General features: G+C 34.5%; 1 protein-coding gene across 1 annotated transcript in view; it reads right to left on the bottom strand.

Annotated features, from left to right (window-relative positions):
* LOC134855325 (uncharacterized) overlaps positions 1–15149 on the bottom strand; it is a 49643-nt gene extending 34494 nt beyond the window's left edge. The window contains exons 1-2 of the mRNA XM_063871822.1: positions 14374–15149; positions 4149–5002 (exon numbers count right to left, since the gene is read on the bottom strand). Of these exons, the coding sequence (XP_063727892.1) occupies positions 4149–4539 (391 nt within the window). The 5' untranslated portion in view covers positions 4540–5002; positions 14374–15149. The remainder of the gene's footprint in view (positions 1–4148; positions 5003–14373) is intronic.
* Between the last annotated feature and the right edge of the window lie 6122 nt (positions 15150–21271).

The following is a 21271-nucleotide window of genomic DNA, read 5'->3' as shown; positions in this document are numbered from 1 at the left end:
AGAAGCATCACAACATGCAAGTTCCATTGGATGGGTTAATAAGAATCCAGTGGTGCACTCGTGGGACTCAAGCAGCTCCGACGGGGACTATATGGTTATGGCCATAAAACGAAAAAGAGTCACAGAATTGAAAGTTGCTGGGGCACAATTGCCGATCAAAGTCAATGGGAAACCCACTCGAGTGTGGATCGATAGCGGGTCCCCAATTTCAATTTTCACCATCGGATAATTGCGGAAAACTTTGGGAACATCAGGAGTAAAACTGGACAATCTTACGGAGGAGAACAATGCTTTTCGGGATTATGGGAACAATCCACTACAGATGATTGGAACAATGGCAGTAATAATACAATCAAACGGCTGGAAGATCCATGCAAGGATAAAAGTAATCGGAGGGAACCGACCATCAATAATTGGAAGAGATCTGATGCCCCAACTAGGACTCCAGTTGGTGCAACAATCACCAGGGGACCACATAATGTCCATTGAAGAAGGCAGCCAGGACGCACTGGAACCGGAGGGGGAGTTGGATTCATGGCAGACATATTTCAGTAAGCAGTTTTCAAACCTTTTTAATAGGGTAGGGAAAATAAGAAACTACAAGGTACAAGCCGAATTTTTTGAAAACCTCACCCCAGTTCAACAGAAGGGGCGTCGAGTCCCGATTTCGTTGCAAGAGAAAGTGGATGCAGAAATTGACAAATTACTGAAACAGGGTCATATTGAAAAATTATCCGAATGCTCGGACAAATATTTTGTGTCCCCAATAGTAATAACAGTAAAAAAAGATGGGTCCGTGTAACTGGCACTCGAGTCGAGGGAACTAAATAAATAAGTGCATAAGAATAAATACCAAATGCCGAATATCGAGGAACTAATGGACACGGTTGGACAAACGATTAGCGAAAAAAAACAGGGAGACATATATTTCACAACAATGGATTTAACATATGCTTATGGCCAACTGCCACTAAACGCTGAGACGAGCATACAGTGCAATTTTTCTCTTATTGGAGGCCGCTCGACGGGTACATACCGGTTCAAGACCGGATTCTATGGTCTCACTACAATGCCCGCGGAATTCCAGTGCGCAATGGATTCTATACTCGCTGAATACCCGCAAGCGCATGCGTTCATCGATGATATTTTGGTCGGAACCAAAGGAACGGCGATAGACCACATAGCGACGGTAGAGAAAATTTTAAAGAAACTGGATCGTGAAAATATGTCCCTAAAATTGACAAAATGTAAATTCGCCCAACGAGAATGCGAATGGCTAGGCCATAAAATAACCCCGACTGGAATTACTCCATTGGTTAGAAAAACAGAACCAATAGAAGCGCTAACGCCGCCACGGACTTTGTCACAACTAAAATCGTTTATGGGGTCAATTCATAGTTTGCACAAGTATCTGCCGGCATTGGCCGAATCATCGGCACCGCTGCGACCCCTACTAAGCAAAAATAATGAATACATTTGGACACCCGAATGCCAGAACGCGTTCGAAAACCTTAAGAAACAAGTTTCTAACATTGTTGAATTACGGCATTTTGATATCCACAAAGACATTCGTATAGTGTGCGATGCAAGCCATAACGGGCTCGGCGCGGTGTTGGAACAGTTAGGACCAGAAGGATGGCACCCAATCTCGTTTGCGTCGCGATATCTTAACGAAGCGGAAAAGAAATACTCAACAAACGAATTGGAAATGTTGGCAGTTGTGTGGGGGGCTGAATACTTTAGAAATTACATACTGGGCCGAAGTTTTTTGATCGTTACCGATCATAAAGCCTTAATATCCCCTTTGAACGGTAATAACAAGAAAAATAAAACGATGTTTAGTCGCTTAACGCGCTGGTTAGATCGACTAATTCCTTTTGATTTTCAAATTGAGCATAAACCAGGGGTTAAAATTGGTTTGGCGGACTACTTATCACGTCATCCAAGTAGGGAAGCAACACCAATAAGTAAGTATGATAATATGTTTACGGTGGCAAAGATCAACCTAATTCGCACAGCGCTTGGCTTTAATACATCCAAGGGACCAAATACATCCAAGGGACCAATTTGTACAGCGGATAATAAGCATTCTATAAATAGACTGGAAGTTTCGTCACAAAATGACTCGGTAGAGGGCGGAAAAATATGTAAGCGGAAATCAACCAATCAGATTCAAACACGTGGTTTATGCCGACGGCTACGCGATATACGCACTGGATTAGTTGGGGCTATTATTCAATCAGAACACAGTTGTTCAAAATTATCTAAATCCAACTCTCAAAATAAAAATTTACTTAAATCCAGCCCTCAAATTTCAAAAGCAAATATCACTATGGACCGCAGCATGCGCAAATGGCAGAAATTCCTTAAACAACATCCAAGTCTGAATAGTAGTAGCGACGAAATCGAAGAATTGCCCCCAAATGTATCACTAGAAGCCATTACCAAAGAGACAAGATCAATACGCACAAATACCCACAATACGCACAATATGCCCACTCAAGTTAAATGAAAATTTTTAGCTTATATCGAACAATTTAAAATGAAAAAAAAAATTAATTGCTCCGGTGGTATTCGATCCGACCCAAAGTACAGATTTTACTAATGATAATTAAGTTCACATTTCACAGTTCCGCGGAAAAAACTATCACAAATTTGATGATATTTTGTAGCAGCTAGAAATGCCAAAAAAATTGCCTTGGAACTCTTTTCGCAAAATTGGCAGAGAAACTGCTAAAAACAGGTGAAGAAGAATTTAAATTTCTGTAGAAAAACAGAAATTTTAACATTTCTGTAGAAAAACAAAATTGTTTTTCTGTAGAAAAACAATTTTAATTTTAATTTTTATTTTTTTTAAATGGAAATCATTGGGTGAGACTAGCATGCCGGCTAGTACATCGAATGAAGCTGAATTGGCAGGATCGGATGTATTAGGTTTAAGTTTCCCAGAGGTACTTGGTAGATTGTCTTGAATTTGTGCGATACGACTTCCGACAAAAAATGCTGCGACGAAGTATAAAAATAGTTCTATTGCAACAAGAAACACACAAGAAGCATAAAATACACTTCAAGCCATGAAAACCTAGCATGGAAACGGAAATCACTTCTACAGGAGACGTCAGCAGTAATGCAGCGGATTTGCTGTTGATGCCTGTTTTTTCTAGCGTATGGGTCCTTAATGGTGGGTCCTTCCTTTAAAAATCATCTCAAAACTCATATAGCTATTTTTAATAGGCTCTTTTGGTTTTCTACCCAACTTTTCTTCTCTTTTTTCTCAATCGAAACAACTCAGTTCAAACATTGTAATCCCTAAATTGGGAGCTATAAAAGACTTTCAGAAAACTCCTGGTACTTTGCTGTCCACTAAACGTTCAGAAATTGGTCAGAACTTTGTTAAGCGTGTTTTTTTTTATCAAAGTTTATAAGAGTTTGAGATAGACCAAACATGCATCTCGGCCTCAAATATGCATATCAGCTGTATCTGACCAGCTTCTTGGAAAAATTCTCCAATTCAAAACTTGTTAATTATTTAGATTCATTTGATTTTTTCAACTTTTAGATCTGTTTGGAACAGTTCAATCTAATATTGTTTTTGGACCGAAAGATGCACAAACAAAGAAAACTCTTCTAATTGCCAATTTTTTATAGAAAAAAAGATGCCCATGTTGAATTTATGCAGAGAAAGAAGAAAACGAACAAAATTGAGGCAATGACAGCAGTCAAACCATGAGAGGGAAATAGACACGGTTTTCACCCATCCAACCTTCTCTCCTTCTGGTTACCATTTAAGGAACCCACTTTGGCACATTTTTTTTTGAATTCAAGCAAAAATTTTTCTCAAAATTACGCTTTTTTGCTTGTTTGGAGAGCTCAGAACATCGTTGATCGACTTATAAGTCTTTTCTCGACTTCTCGCCAAATTATCAGAAAACGAAACAAAATCTAATGAGGGAATAGTAGATAAATATGCATTTTTGATGGAGGCGGAGCAATAAGCAGAATGGTTCAAAAGCAGAAGGGTCTAATTAACAGAATTTTAGTGGCTAATCTTTAAAAAACACTAGAATGGTAAATACTACAAATGAAATTTGAGAGGATTACATGAGCGACCCGTAAATTATACTGAGAAGTTTAATGATAAATTTTACCTTTTGTATCCAGCGGCAGACACTGAAACCTCGAAGTGATGTTAAGCACGTCAAAATGAATTTCAGGTTTTATCCAATCAAAACCTCCAACCACAATCGGCAAAATTTTCGGGCTGTTTTTAGAATTGTACAGCGAAATTGCCGACTTGAACTCGGCGTCACACTCTCCCGATTTCGTCCAATCTTCGTCTAGAAACACGACCATCGCTTTACAATTCGCAGCGTTCCCGTTGATTTCTTTGCGGAAGTCGTCGCCTACTTCCAGCATGCCGCACAGAAATGTAGGTATCTCCTGTTCTTGAAGATAGTCATATAGTTTGCGAGCTTCGGCGCCCATAGTTCGCACGCAGTGACTCAAGAAAACGTCTTTAAAATTCGATTTTTCGGCCATTATTTAGCAAAAATGGCAAAATCGGTTTTGAGTGCTCCAGAAAAGCGTAATATGATGAAGCGAATAGGAAAAGTTATTATTGCGACAATATAAATAACTCAATTAATAATAAAACTTGATTTAATGTTTGAAAGTAGGATTTTGGTTCTATTGATTTCTCGCACTTTTATTTCGAAGACGGTGTTTTGTTATTTGCGGACCGCTTGGTATTGTTTAAAAAATGCGCACAGTTAAGGTATGTCAGAGTTTGAGCGATATAGTTAATCAGAGCAAATAATCAGACAAGTTTTCTGTAACAAGCAGAGGTGTGTCGCATAACTAACTCATATGTTTTGTGATTTGCGTTTGCTATCTGGTGATCGCTGTTGTAGATTTAACGTGACTCATAGCTTCGTTGAATAAATTACTGAATAAGAGTAAAACACGATTTTTCAAGTTTCTGATGCAAAAGCCATCTATACTTCTGAGAAATTATAGTCTATAGAGACGTACAACAAAAAATGGTGCGTTTAACACACTCGAACGAAACAAGAACTAACAAATAAAACTCAGTATTACGACACGCTGAGTAATAAGAAAATTTGGTCTGAAAAGTGTAGTTTGTTGCGCTAGATTAATCGTGCTTTGATTTGATAAATGTTTTTTCTCCTTACAGGTAACATCGAATGAATTATTTAGTCAAAAGAAAAAGCACATTGCAATAAAAATATGAAAAGTAAGTGCCTTTATTGCTGTGTAAACTGAAAATTCAACGCGGCTTGCAATTGAATTGAAAAAAAGAGACGAAATATAGCTCCAAGTTGGTGTAAAAATATACCATGTTACCTTTTTTTTACATCGACAAGGGCGAAAAAAATAGGGGAAATTAGGTCTAAATTCGCAAATTAAAAAACGTCGACATAGCCTAACAGAACACAACATAAAATAACTCTTCTCGGTAATCAAAACTTGGGAGTTATTTTGTGATGATCTGTTTTTCAAACTTCAATTTCTCAAAATAATAACTGAAATTTTAAATTTACAGCGTATAAAAAAAACATTAAGAGCGCTTAGATATCATTGTTTCATGCTACATAGTCAAGACTATCCACCTAACTAATTAATTAATTATAGTTTACATCATTTTGCGAATATTATACCTTGGGACGGAAAGCATCCCGCTCCCCCGTGTGCTAGGGAGAGGGGAGGGGGGGGGGGGGGGGGTTAGTCAAAGAGATCTAAAACAGAACTATTTAAAATTTAGGCCAATTTATTAGTCGGCTTACCGACCTGTTCTGCAGTATGTAACAGTTTAACCCCTCTGGGGGATCACATAAATTTGAGGGGATATAGATACAAAGGGAATGGTAGCTAATAAGACCCCGCCCTTTCCCATCAACGGGAAAAGTATATGACTACATGTGCCCAATTCAGTTAAACAGGCCAGGTAATAAAAATTGGCTCCCGGTAGAGGAAAAAGCCATACGTGTGTATAACATTTTCAGCTGAATTTAATTTTTTGACTCGTTCGTTACTGCATCTTCATGAAAACAAAAGTAGGAAAAAACTGTTTTATTGGGGAAAGCGGTCGAAAAGTTTACAGGTTTTTTTTCCAAACTGAACTAATTGTTTCTCCCGAAATGCTAGAAAATTTTTGCTGAAAGAATTTTTTTCAAAGCAGTAAGGGTTGGAAGAGTTTAATCAAAACATATTTTTGTAGACTGTTGTAAGATTTGAAATGAAAAACGGTTTTGGTTCCTACTTAAACCATTATATCAGTATTATATGAAGCGTAAGCACGTACGGATGTTCTTTTTGGCGAGAACTGGTTATCGTGCCAAAATATCCCATGAGCACCCAAATAATCAAGGGGTCTTTTTAATTCCAGTACCAAAAATTAGAAACCGTTAAGTACGGTTTGATTAATTGAAGTGAAAACAGTCTTCTAATGAGGAGAGTTAAAGTTTCGTCTTTGGGTTTGTTTTAAAAATGTGTCTAGTTGTAATTCAAATTTTTTGGCATTTGTTATGAACAACTTCGATATTTTTCCTGAGTAAGTTAGTTTTCCTGAGTACCCGGGTTGACCAAAAATGCTTATCATACAATTCTCATAAATGGGAAGTTTCTTTTCATACAATTTCAAACAATTCCATACGTACAGAAAATTGTATGAAAACTCTATGACAAGCATTTTCCCATAAATGGAAACTGTATGGTTTTTTCTCCATAAACCAAAAAGTTGTTTTTTGTTGGTAAATTTATTTTGGGAAAAATTTTGGGTTGTGTTTGCAACCGAACACAAGTGACAACAACCTTGCTTACTCAAAGCACCAAAGGTTGGACGGTCTTGCATTTACAATGAACTGTACTGTACAAGACCTCAACTGTCTTCAAGCTGTCTTTCACAAATGATATAACAAAAGTAACAAACTTTTAATTGTTGGCAAAATTTTTCAATGATGATTATTTTAACTTTGTGAATTTTCAAATTATCAGACATCGATCAAGGCATAAATAAACACGCCATACAAAAAAAATAAGAATTTTCATTGTTTTTCAAAAAAAAATTAAGTGAAAAGAAGAAAAGCCAATATTATCATATCCACGACTACGTTATGCACACAAAAAAAAATAAATTTTGCATGCAAAAAAATTTTTTTTTCAGAAAATGTTTGTTTGTACAAAAATCGATTTGCGCTTGAAAAAAAAAACAAAAAAAAATGTTCGGGCAAGTTTTCAAAATTACTTGGAAATTTTTTGTGTCGTATATGGAAATTGTATGGTAAGCATTTTTTTCAAAAAAATTTAAAATCAGTTTTTTTTTGTCACCAGTCTTTTCAACTGTTCTCAAAAAGCCGCAGAAATGGTTTATTTTTTTTCAATTGTTTTCGAAAATGTATGAAAATTGTATGACAAACATTTTCTCCACGCACTTGATGTATGGAATTGTATGATAATGATTTATGTTGTATGGAATTGTATGATAAGCATTTTCGGTGTATGGAGGTCAATCCGGGTAAGTAATGAACTATTTCTTTGATCTTTTTTTTCCGCCGATGGCTATTGGAATTATGAACTCTCTATTGCATGTATTGAATTCTTATATGATAATTTTAATCACACTTAGCGTTTTCCAGATCTGAATCAGTTGATTTTTGTAACCATAAATGTTGTCTGCTTTTTGGTCATTTTTGACAAAAAAAAATTACGATTGCACTACCAGGTCCCAGTTATCTTGAAAATCTTGCCAATATAAGAGTCTTGAAGGTGTATCAAAGATAGCAAAGAAGCTTTTTAAAAAATTCTGGCTTTTTTCCTAGGTACCTCAAAAAGATGTGTGATGGCTCCGGTAGCTCAAAAGAGAATATTCAAGATCTTTAAAGATATCAAAGAAAAAAATTTTCGACATTGTTTTATAGAGAATTATTGAGCAAAGACATGACAAAGCTTCCCAAAAACACCGTTTATTTTTCACAGTATAAGAAACACTTCGAATAACTTATGGTTAAACTTTAGAAAGATTAGAAAAATTTTGAGAATATCCTTCTTTGTGTATAACAAGTTGTTAATTTGGTTCATCTATTTTGTTTTTGATTTTGGCTTCTGATCAACAGGTAAGCAATATAGGTTAGTAAACGAAAATAGGATTTTTACAAATAAGAAAGGTGGCAAGTTGAAGGGTCCAAAAAGCACGCTAAGAAACTGCGTTAAATTTGTTGATACTTAATGTTTTGAAAAAAAAAGAAGAATTTTGCTGATTGTAAATTGTTTTACAGTTCACGGTATCGCCATAGTTGTGAGGATGTTTTTCAGCCCTTCGCATTTGTAAATTCTGCGAGAGCAACCGGGTCTTTGTTGATTTTGTCATTTTTATTTCGGTATGCCTGGTTTTACAGTTTTTCTTGTTCCTTTAGGTAGTTAACAGTTAACATTTATCATTTTTTGAGTTGCAAAGTGTCCTCTTAAAGTACCCGCACCGGAGTTCCATGGATAAGAATCGATTATATTGAATTTTCATGGTCTGTCTCAATAATTTTAGATAATAATCGATTATAATCAATTAAAATTGGATTATAATGATACGATTTTTCTGAGCAATAAAATCCGAATATAATCGATTATAATCGATTTTTTTTGAGAGAAAATGAAACTTGTTTTTGAAGCAAAATAATCCATTTTTAATCGATTATAATCGATTATAAATGCGAATTTTTTCTTTTAAATTTTCGCATAAAAATTTTACCATCGTCAGTTGCTTATTTTGGAATAAATTCTCTTCAATATATTTTCATTAAATTATTTTTTGAGAAAATTCCTTTTTTTATTTAAACTTTCGATTTTTTTTTGAAATTGTGCGCCCTCAAATTCATTTTTGAACGCAGTTAGCCCTAAACATGACAAAATATGAGTTTTCATTTTTCATAATTTTATAATTCACCCTAGAAAAGGAACCTGGAATGTTTATACCCAATTCGTGATTGTGACTGACCCAGTTTATCCTTCTAGTTATCGGCGATTGACTTTTTCAGATATTATTACTTGAATTTTTTGGTCGTTGGCTGGCAGCTATTATGGTAAATGGTTTTCCCAAACAAAGACGACTTGTTAAAATCATAAGATTTGAATTCTACTTTACTGGAGGGCTGGAAATATGCATCCTATAAAATTTTCAAAAATTCTTTCTTTGTTTGTTAAAACCATTTACCATTGGTTCTGCCCATCCCGACCAAGATGTTTTCAGCTGCATACCAAATTGTAGAGCGGAATTTTTTTAAATTTTATAGGATTTAATCTAATCCCGCTGAACAACTGCATTTAACATTTAAAAAGGAACGACTGACTTAACAACTCCATTTGTTTTATTGATTTAACACTAGTTTAACTATTATGGCAATGAATGTCGATGACGCTGATTCTATGTATTATTTTGTCTTCATTTGAGTGCATGTTTTCAAGAAAATTTTGTAATTTTACATCTTCAAAATTGTTTTTTCTTCCAAACATAATCAGAACTAAAAATAGAACAGCCTAAGTAACGAAACAAAATGAATTATAATGGATTTTCTCGACAAAATAACCGATTATATTGGAGAAAAAAATGGGTTTTAATGGATTATAACGGATTTTATTGGATTGTGTTGTTACGAAAATAATCGATTATGAGGACAAAACAATCGTATTCGTGGTCTAATCTTGCCACAATAATGAATTACAATGAAAACATTTTTGACAACATTTTTCCATTATAATCAATTATTATCCATGAAACTCCGGTACGGTGACATAATGTTTATAAAAGTAGGCAATATCTACCATGCAGAATGAATGCTCTATGCAAAGCTTTCTTCTCAATGCATGTTCGTGCGGCGTGCGGGTTTTTTAGTAGGTCATCTGATGTTGTTTGCATATATAGATTAAAAATCCAAAGCAAAAATTTGACGAAAAGTTACGAAGATAGTGGATTAGAATTCCGTCAAGACTCGACCAACTTTTTGCAAATCAAAACTTCTATCAGAAAGATAATTGAGTTTGAGGAGACCGATGCGACCGCACCCCTTTTAGTTTTCACGTTTTGAGTGCATTTGACTGTGAAATTTGTTATATTCCGTTTACGGAATGTTTGAATTTCAAAATCTTTTTTAAAAATAATGTTGCTTGCTATATATAAATATTGCTTGAAAGATATTGCTTGATATTTGAAATTTTGTTGTGAAAAGTGTAATATTGGTAGTTATTTTATTTTAAGCAACTGATTTATCGCTGTAAAAATCTAAAAAATAAAAAATCAAAAATAAAAGATAGAAAAATTTCTGTTCAGATAGATGTAGAACTTCATCGCAAGTGTTTTATACCCTATTATTTTAAATAAAATTTATACTGATAGTGTTAATCTTTTCAAATTGAAAGTGTTAATCTTATTTAAAAAAATTAAGCGCATTTTCTCCAATTGTGTTGGTAATAGACAAAAAATGATCGGTAAAACACTTAACATTAATACGGTGCTATATATTTTGCAAATACAATTTTTTAATCTAAAAATTGCTCAGTTTTGGCGTGTTTTATTCGATCAAAACTCAGTTTAACTTTACCAGAAATTTTATTCAACAAAAAGTTTCAGAGTGATCGATCTATTTAGCCAAACAAAATTTAAAAAGGATATAAACAACAAAGTTTTGCAGTAGAAAAAAAAATAAAACAAAAATTAGTATTTTTTTTTGCAAGAAAAACGTTTAACTTCCATTTAAGTATAAAATATTTTAAAGAATATAAGCTTTTTAAACTTTGTTGAAAGACAAAAAGCGCTCGTTGAACTCAATTTTTCAGCTTTTCTTAGAGAAGTTTTACCGTAATTTTGATTGACCCAAAGACACCGACAATGTCTTATTTTTGAGGTAACGTTTTTGGGCCTGAACTTACTTTAGAAAAATTTTGGGCCGGCAAAATTGTAGCATATTAATTAATTCATGTAAGAAAACAACTTTATTACCATCACTTTTTGTGTAATTTCAACACAAGTTAAGAAAAACGCAGGTAAAATTATCAATGTGTTCTATTTGTTCCGTATGTTTAAATCAAGGCTATAAAGTCGAAGAAAAAACAGAGACTTCTGAAAAAACAGGCAGTTTTAATAAGAAATGATAAAAGATGTCGATGTCTAAGTTTCGTAAACAATTGATAACTGTGAATTTCATTTTTCAAACAAAAACTCACATACAGAATTATGCAAATGATCAAAAATTAACTTTTGTCGGTTAATTGTCGAGAATTTTGACATCTAATGCCTTTCAGGTTCTCTCGACTTTCTTGAGGTCATAGATTTCCTAATTTTTATTTTAGTTTGAAATTGAGGTCCTAAATGTTAGATAACAATTTTTGATTACTAGCGTATTGAATATTTCTGGCACTGTTGAAAACACGAGATGAATCAAATATTTTTCTGCGCTGAAACAACCTCTGAGCTAATCAGAAACGAGTGCATCTTGACTTCAATTTGTTCAAGTTTTTGAAACAGGTTATTACTCAGGTCTCAGACGATCAATTGAGCAACAAAATTGCATTTCCGAGTCATGGTCAGTTTTATGTTAAGTCTTAGCAAAATTTTATTTATCGGAACTACATTTGGTCACACTGGACAAAAGCTGTGCACTAAATTGCCCTGCCCGCATGTGTCTGAATGCTGGAAATTTTTCAGCAAGATTGTTGAGTCACTGTTCTGGAAAAAAATTTAGAGCCATTATTGGTAAACTAGCAAACTAGCAAGTGCGGATATAAGATGTTTCCGAAGGTTGAGGAGGTGGGGGCAAATATTTTGAAAAAGCGAGGCAAATGTTTTTAAGCGCTTTTTATCTTATTATGTAAAACGGACTTATTTCTTTTGACACCATCTTGAAAGAGCATCTAAATTTTTTTACCAATTTTTGTTTGATGAGACAAACTATAGTTTTTTTTAAATAAAAATTAATCCAAAGCACAAATCATTTATTCTTGTTTGTTTGGATTTATTTTATTTTGGATGTCTTTGATAAAAACTTGTTCGAGCGAAAAAAAAACAATTTACTCATAACAATTAAATTTATTATTTCAACAATTTTGACAGCCAAATATTAGCCACCTTTTTTTAGCACAAAGATGTTTTTAGGCACTTTTTGAAAAACTTTGGCCAAAAAATTGCGCTTTTTCGGCGCATGCTCCCCCTAATATACATTGGCTCCGAAAGCGCCTTTAGAAAGTTTTCTAGAGTCAGTCACCAAAAATTGATATTTCAAAATTGTACAAACGGGGACCCTTTGGGTTGGCAGGGGGTCGAATCCTTGAGGGAGCGCGTCCGACCTAATCCCCCCCCCATAAATCCGCCCCTACATTTACGTCCAATTTTTGGCATCAACCGTTTCAGAAGCTCGATTCAACCACTAACTCGACCTAAAAAAATTGAAAAAAATAAATTTGCCCCGATGAGTTTAATCAGGTTAAATGTATAACAAGCTAACAAGCTGCCTCAATATTTTGATTTACTTTATTTGATGTTGTAATTTTTCCTTTTTTGTCCCTCAAATTTTCTTCCGATAAAGAAAAACAAAAATAAATTTCTCAAACAAAAAAATAAGTTCGGCTTTTGTGGTTGAGTTTTTATTTGAAAATATTTTAATGGAAAATGTACTTCAGTAATTTCTAGCTGTCAGTTGAAGTGTTTTCCTGGTACAAATTGACATCAAAAGTTCCAAAAAAATCTGGCTTTGAATGTTGGAAAAAAAGGAAATCATTTTTGGAAGTCTTATTGAAGTTCTTCTAGATCAGTATAATTAATTAGATAAACTTCTTGAGTAAAATGCAGAATCATCTGCTGAACTTTTTTTTCAAACAGACAAAGTTCCATCCGCTCCGAAGTTTCATGGGTAAAAAAGGATGCAAATGGATTTTCGTTGACTAAAATGTTTCGTTAATAATCTATTGTCGTGGCAAGTTTAGACGATGCAACATAATCGATTATTTTCTGTGAGAATTCTCTTATTTCTTTAAGAATTGGTTATTTTTTGTAACTTTATGCAAAAGTCGAATTAGAAAAAAAAAACCGTTCAGCATTCCGATGTACAGCACGACCACCCTTCATTTCTCTTCACTACGCTTAGCCCACGAGAAAATCCCCATCAGAACCCCCTCCACTTTCCCTCTCGTCCCCCACTTACCGCCTTCTCCCTCCCTGTCTCGCGCATACTACCTCAATCTCCCACGTTCAAATTTAAAAGGGAGAAGAGGTTAGAAGTCGGGGAGAGAACAGGTAACTGTGGGATAGGGGTTAAAGGTGGGGGTAAAGTAGGGGTGGCGGTAAGTGTAAGTTGTGGGGTTCGTTGTGGGGAATAAATTTGAAGCAAAAGAATAGAAAAAAACTATATCTTGGAACCAGCTTAAAACATTTATTTTTTATACCTTGATATTTATCACTGTGAAATAATTTTAACTAACCAATCATGATCCATTATTCAAATTTACGATAAATTGTGAAGCTGAAACTATTCATAGTTACAGCCAGAGAAATTATAATGCAGATTGAAATCAGTTGCTTTCTTCTCTCCTCTAACCTCGCAAGAATACCAGTATACATTAGACCTATTGAGACTAGGAAATATAAGAGTAAGATTAGGATTGTTACCAGACTAAGAAGTTTCACGAATATATCCGGCCGAAAATAAGATAGCAGACGAGCAGACGGTGTACCTTATCCGAAGTTACTCTATGGGAAGGCCAACCTAACCTCAGTTCACATTTAAAAACGTGATTGATTTCAAGAAAAATGTGAAAATTAGTGAGACAACAAAATAACTAAGTTAAGATTGAAATGATTGTAAAGAAACAAAAAAACTCACGAAAAAAGACTAAAATTGAGTTATAGTCCATTAAAATCGATTAAAACGAAATAATTTTCTTCCAACAAAAAAATGAAGAGAAACTGAAAACAATTGATTTTAGTTTATTAGGAATACGTTTATTTTTGCTCTGAAAATTAGTAACATGATAATCCATTCTTGATCGATTTTTTATTGACTTTTCTTAGAATTTTAGAGAGACACACTATAAAAACCCAGTTAATTGAATTAATATCCATCAATTTTCAGTGCGTGTAGAAAAAACGCAGATCAGTAAAGAAATTAGTGAAACAAGATGGAGCCTAAACTTGATTGTAAAACTTATAACCGAATCTGATATAAGAGGAAAAGATTTCAAAATGATCACTCATGGTTTAGTTGAAGATACTCAAAAACGGAAATTAGTTCCATTTGAGCAAAATGCTGAAGATTTTCAAAGAAAACATTTTTAGGTTTTACGTGGGTAAAATAAAAATTAGTTTACTTTTCTTACCTGGCAAAAATGTAAACAAAAAAGTAATAAGGAAGTAATTTATTAGTCCCAGTTGACCTATTTGTTCAAACCTGCGCGTGAAGATGGAAATAATTCAAGTCTCAAATTGGGTTCAAGTAATAAACAACCCAAATACATTTTATAGTCTGTTTAAAATTCCTTAAATGGCTCAATGGTTACGAAGCAATTTTTTGTTCAAGTTGATTCAAAAATAATAATTCGCCTCGGTATTGTAATTTTGAACAAAAGCAAAAATAAATCTGCGGGAAACTCAATTCAAATTTCAGACACAAAACGGATTATTGCCTGAATTCAATGAAATTCGCTGCCAAAAGCGGATATTATTATAGCTTGTGTACATATCACTCGGTTTGATAACTCCGTTATATTTTTTAACCAATTTATTCAGGTAAACTCATTAAAAACTCTTTAGGGAAATTGAAGAGAAATAATTCGAAACGTGAGATGATATTATCAAATTTAAAAAATGGGGGACATTACTATAGAACTACATGCTCGTACTACACGGTTGGATTGCATAATAAATTGAGCTTAAGTTCTTCTTTTTTATTTCTTACCAAGCGTGAATAAATATATAAAATTGATGCACACACGAGATGGTATTACGGAAGGTTAAGCCGCGTGAAATTTATGTTGCAAAATGTAAAACATGGGGAATTTTTATCGTGAATGGCCCTTGAAAAGATTGAATTTGTAGGAGAAATCAGTTTTAAAAAGAAAAAATTGTAGTTGATTTGGGAAAAATCATTTGAGAAAAGAAGGAAAAAAATCAGGAAAAAACTTAAATTTTAAGTTGAGACTGGAAAAATTGGTTTTCTGTGGAAAATAAAGGATAAAAATAGGAGCAAAATTTTAAAAAAAAAACGTAGAATTTGAGGGGGAAAAGTGCTTTTTGGGGAATGGTAAGCTTAAGTAAGATCACCTGATGAATATTTGTGACGGCAATTAGCTTGAGGCGCCTTTTTTCTAAACTGGGTCGGAATATCAAAAGAATTCAGGTGCTATATACTGAGACATTAAGTCTAAATACATTTGCATAGAAAGACAGTTTGTCTAAAGAAAAAGTGAATCGCACTAGCAATTGTTTTTACATGATAGCTAAAATTTTCCCAATGTTAAAAAAATTTGGGCGACCCACTATTTTTTTGCATGATTAATTGAAAAGTCATCAGAACAGTTTATTTTTTTAGTTCTTCATTTTCGTGGTTAGGCATAGTTATCATAGGTTAGAGCATTTCATTGAAATATAAAGAGTTCTCAGTTGTTTTGGCGAATGAATTGAGGAAGTTTGGCGAAGAGTCTTCGAAATATACATTCGTCGTTCTAGTAGTATCTTCCAGCGCTACTTAAATAAAGAAAATATTTGGTTGGTAAATACAACTTAATTTTTAGCATGGTCAACATAGACCCAACTTTTTCTAGTTTTGTCATTTTTCTATCAATTTTCTGCTTTAATTTCAGAAAATTATCATAGGAAAACGGTGTATCCCATAAAACTCTTTTAACTGCTTATAACAAATTAAACTGGAATGCACAGTTTGTCATATACAACTAAATTACTTCCAGTTTTTAACTTAAAAACAGCTTTTCTAAAACTTTTGCAAAATACCTCGGTCCTGGACTCCTGGATCTGGATCTGGAACTGGCCCCCGGAGACCTTGACCTACTGTGAGGACTCTTGCTCCTATGATGTCGATTTCTTCTTCTCCTGTCCCTTGGGGACCTCCCCCTTCCTCCTGGAGATCTAGGAGACCTCCCGCCTGATCTAAAAGTAGTTTAATTCGCAGCAATCATTTCAACGGCATTAATTGATATCACTAAGACCGAATTATGTTTTTTTGTCTAATAATTAGGCATAACTTCCCTTGGACGATAATTGATCGCTCATAGAATCAAGTTGAAATACTGTATGAATTGCTCATATTTTCGTTGACCGTAAAACTAGCCAAACAAACACTAATAAAACCATTTTAGCTTTTGCCTGTCCTCACTTTTTTCTGATGTACATTTACATTTTGGCAGAAATTCGATATTTAAACCTTGTTCTACAAATGTTGATTATAACTGACTTGTAATTGCAGGAAAAGAAACTTATAAAAAGTGTATAATTTTTTTCTTGTATACTGATTATATTTACCTGGGAGATCCTCGCCCGTGTTTATGGGGCGACCTTCGTCCTCGATCTGGCGATTTGTGGCCCCCTACAGGCTGGCCCACTGGTTTTCCCTGTACCACCATCACTCCAGTGTACTGTATGTGGGGGGAGGGGATACTAGCTGGAGAGAGAGGTCGATTGACCAGATGGGGCGACCTTTGGTTTGATAATTCAAGCAAATAATCAAATACTTTATAGTTTTTTTGTTTCAGCTCTGAGAATAGAACCTACAAAAATAGTTTTCAAAAAAATCTCAAAAGAAGTTGTTATACACTTTTAAGCGATTTGTTGATTGACGGGGTTATCTTATTTTTATATCATGTAGTCATACTCAGGGGCGGATCTAGGGCTTTCTCAAGGGGGGTGGCGCATTTTCAAAAAAAAATTTCAAAAATTGTGTGGACCTTTTTTTTAGCTCTCCCAAAGCACTAAAAAACCTGTTTTGGTCAAATTTTCTGCGGCGCCAGCAATATTTTGAAAAAACAGGCCAAAAAGACGTTTTTAGACATTTTTTGGAAATTCGTCTGCTACCCCCCTTTCCCTCGCCCCCTAAATCCGCCCCTGATCATACTCACCGTCAGGTAACTTCTGATTTTAGCGGTTGTTAATATAATGGAGCAGTTTTTTTTAGGTTTTGTCCAAAAAAGTAGGTTGACAACCCAATTTGGTTTTTGAAATATCAATTTTTTGCTCTGATCACAGAGTAGGGTTCAGTTTTTGTACTGGGTGCGTTTTATTTCAGGAATGTCTGGAAATTTTAATTGACCGCCAGCTCTGACCGAGGGATATATCATATTACAGCCTTTTCAGTTATGATTTTAGCTGTGTGCCATTTTTTTCGGCAACATCTCCCATGGTTGCGAAACACATTTAGAAAACTAACGGATGATTTATCAACTCCTTTCAGGTAACTCCTTGGCTCTCAAAGAAGCTAGCTTTGTTTAGTTTCAAGACCTTCCCGCACTGGAGTTCCATAGATAATAGTCGATTAGATTGTCATTTTATAGTCAGTATCTATCAAATTACAAAAATAATTGATTATAATCCACCAAAAATAGATTAAAATCCTAGTATTTTTATATCAATATAATCCATTATAATCAATTATAATCCATTAAAAATGGATTATAGATCTTATATTTTTTATGGCAATATAATCCCTTATAATCGGTTATAGTCAATCATAATGGATTTTTTCGAGAGGTTAGTCATGAAATTCATCGCGTTTCCCGTTTGGTGCAGTTGCTACGTATTAGGTTTCATAAAATGTTACAATTCACTTTTCAATTTATATACTTTTTGTCTTATATACCCCGTTTCCCCCTCCCTGTTTACCCTTAATGGGGGGTTATTAGTAGACTTTAAATTATTATTGGTAGACTTTGGGGGAGGGGGTTTATGATTTATGATTTACACCCCCCAGTCCTCATTTTACCCTCATCTTAGTTTTCATTTTTTAAATGGTTTTTTTTTCGTTGATTTTATTATGTGAACGGCTGACTCTTTTAGTGTTTTAAGGTGATTCAAAATTTTGCTTAAGCTTTTATTTTAAGGAAAAACTGATTTATCTAGAAAATTAAATGAAACTAATTAATGCTGAAAAAAAAACTACTAACGAACTACTACTGAATAATTATGGATTTTCTTACAGTCGCTATAAAGTATCTCAAAGAAACAAAAAACAGTTTGAAGAAAAAGAAGTTTCAAAAAAACCTGCTCGCATTTTCTGTTAAACGGACTAAGTTCAGCGAGTAAATGGACAGTGGACCTTTATTCAGTTTTCAACTACCCGTACCCAATGGAGGCTGTTTTTCTAGATAAAGTTTTGTGTAGATTATCTAGCCTAGTTTTCTCGTATTTTCCGTGCAGAAGTGATCTTTTTCTCTTCTAGTTTAGAAATAAACATTTTCTGGAAAAAAATAAACTGAAATCAATTCACTGCTCAACCGCAACGAGATAAAAATGCTTCGACTAAACATAATAACAGTAGCAATACAATGCAAACTTACACTTGTTATAACAAGTATTATTTTGCTAAAACTATGAAGCTTCATCAGGAAATCTAGCCTAGTGGATAGAGCAATCGTCTAGAAATCAGAGGGGCAGGGGTTCGAGGACCACCAGGAGACTTTTTTCTAGGTAGAAACAGCCTAGAATTAGCTAATTTCATATCAGAATTAGAATAAGAAACAAACAAAAGTTAAGGAAAACCTCTGCTTTATTTAAACATTTCAAAAAAAAAATTCTGTTCAGAAATTAGATTACATACAAAGTATTTCAGGTACTTAAATTTTTTTTTATTTTCTGATTGATTCAATTTGTTACTGTGACACTTCGAAGCAAAAGCCAACTGGCACAATTTAAGGAAGGTGGCTTTTCGCAAAGCTTGCAACTCGACTTATTGCAAGTAGCGAATGCTATTGGTAAGTAACGACCGCTTGCTCTGCTACATTGAAGCTGCTTAGCAAAACTGCTATAACGCGTGTAAATCATCTTTCCCCACTGATATAGACTGTTGCTGAAGATAGTACCCCAATTACTAATTTTTTTGTCACGTGATGTCCCTGCACTAAAATTTCATGGGAACCGGGTTGACCAAAAATGCTAGTCATGCATCTTTCATGTATGGAAAAATGCTAATCATACACTTTTCCTGTAATTCCATAAAAACAGAAAATTGCATGAAAAGTCTATGGTTTTTGATTTTTCATTTATGGAAACTGTATGACTAGCATTTTTCCATAAACCAAAAAATTTGATTTAAAAAAAATTTCTCAAAGTTTTTTTGTTTGTGTTCGAAACCGAACGCATAAGGCAAAAACCTTGGTTAATTGAAAGTAAAGTCACCACAGGTTTGATCGCGTCGCAATTGCAATGCCCCGGAAATGGCCTGAATAGTATTATTTGTTAAATTTCAACAAGAAATTTGAAAGATGATTTTTTTAACTTTGAATTTTTAAATAATCATGCTTTGATCAAGGCATACAAAAACATGCCATTCAAAATAAAAAGACGTTTGAGGGTTTTGAAAAACTATCCTGCGAAATGGGAGAAAAATCAAATTTTGCGTATTAAGGACTACGTTATTATGCAAAAATTTAAAAAATTGTTGCTGCCGCCATCAGAAAATGCTAATCATTGAATTTCCATTTATCGAAATTGTATGAGCGGCTTTTTTATTGACAAAATTTTCCTTTTTTATTTGTGACGATACACCGAAATGTATACCAAAACAAAAAAAATGTTTGAAAATTCGATTACTCCATTTTAGCAAATCGTATGACCTTTGTCTGACTCGTAATTTTTCATTGACTTAATTTATGGAATAATATAATAAGCATTTTTGGTCTGTGGAGGTTAACCCGATTAAGTAATCGATTTTAATAAAGATATAACGGTAAAACTATTAGCCCATATAATCAATTGTCATGACCCATTCAACCATTAGAAGTGGCCTTTTGTGTATTTTAGTCGAGTATCTATTATAATCAAAAATTCTTTATAATTGATTATAATCCATTTTAGCTGTCATTTAATTCAATTGTTTTCTGGCTCTTAAAATTCATGATAGTCTATTGTTTTTTTTTGTATATGTAAAATGTTCATTCTACTATTTGCAGTTTTCTACAAAAGCTAGAGACCTTGTGCGCAGCTCCCCCAGCGTTGGGTTTCTACCCATACTTACAAAACCTTTTTTGACCCCCCTTCAACAGCCTCACACCCTCTTCCGCAAGCCCCAATCGCCCCCGCCCCTCCACCCCACGTTCTCATTCTGCCACTGTTCACGCCTATTTTTCACCGCCCTTCCTGTTCACCCGCATGTTAGATGGGGTATATAAGGTAATGGTGTAATATTTCCGGTTAGGGTGGGAGTAAAAATCATGTTTAAGTCAAGTTTGGGGGGAGGAAAGCGAGCCATGGAAGTTATTAGGAGGAAACATTGTTGGAGTAAAAAACTCTAACGTCCCAGGTGTGTGTGAGTATGGTAGGTTGAGGTTAGTGGAGCGGTTTTGAAGTGGTTACGTCTCCACCTATCAATCGTAAGGTCGGATGTTCGAGGCCCACCATGATCCGTGCTCGTTTTTGCTTGAGGGTGAGGCAACATTATCCAGCCCAGAAAAATAACCAAAAAAATTGAATGTAGTTCTTAAGCAGGGGCACAACAGCGGTTCGCCGTGATGAGCTGTACAGCGCGTATGTTGGTCCTTCCCTTCGTGGATAAATGGACCTAATAGTATTTTTCTTTCGACAAAACAACCATCTTGCCCCATGTTATTCGCAAAGTTAATCTCACCAAGTGCTCGTTGCTTGAGATTGAGGCAACATTACCCAGTCCAGAAAATAACCATAAAAATTGCATGTAGTTCTTAAGCAGGGGCACAACAGTGGTTCGCCGTGATGAGCTGTACAGCTCGTATGTTGGTCCTTCCCTTCGTGGACAAATGGACCTAATAGTTTTGTTCTTTCGACAAAACAACCATCTTGCCCCACGTTGTTCACAAAGTTAATCTTACCAAGTGCTCGTTGCTTGAGATTGAGGCAACATTACCCAGTCCAGAAAAATAACCAAAAAAATTGCATGTAGTTCTTAAGCAGGTGCACAACAGTGGTTCGCCGTGATGAGCTGTACAACTCGTATGTTGGTCCTTCCCTTCGTGGATAAATGGACCTAATAGTTTTGTTCTTTCGACAAAACAACCATCTTGCCCCACGTTATTCACA

Source organism: Symsagittifera roscoffensis, chromosome 10 (genome assembly GCF_963678635.1).
Source record: "Symsagittifera roscoffensis chromosome 10, txSymRosc1.1, whole genome shotgun sequence".
Classification (NCBI taxonomy): Eukaryota; Metazoa; Xenacoelomorpha; order Acoela; family Convolutidae; genus Symsagittifera; species Symsagittifera roscoffensis.
This window is presented reverse-complemented; position numbering and strand designations above follow the sequence as displayed.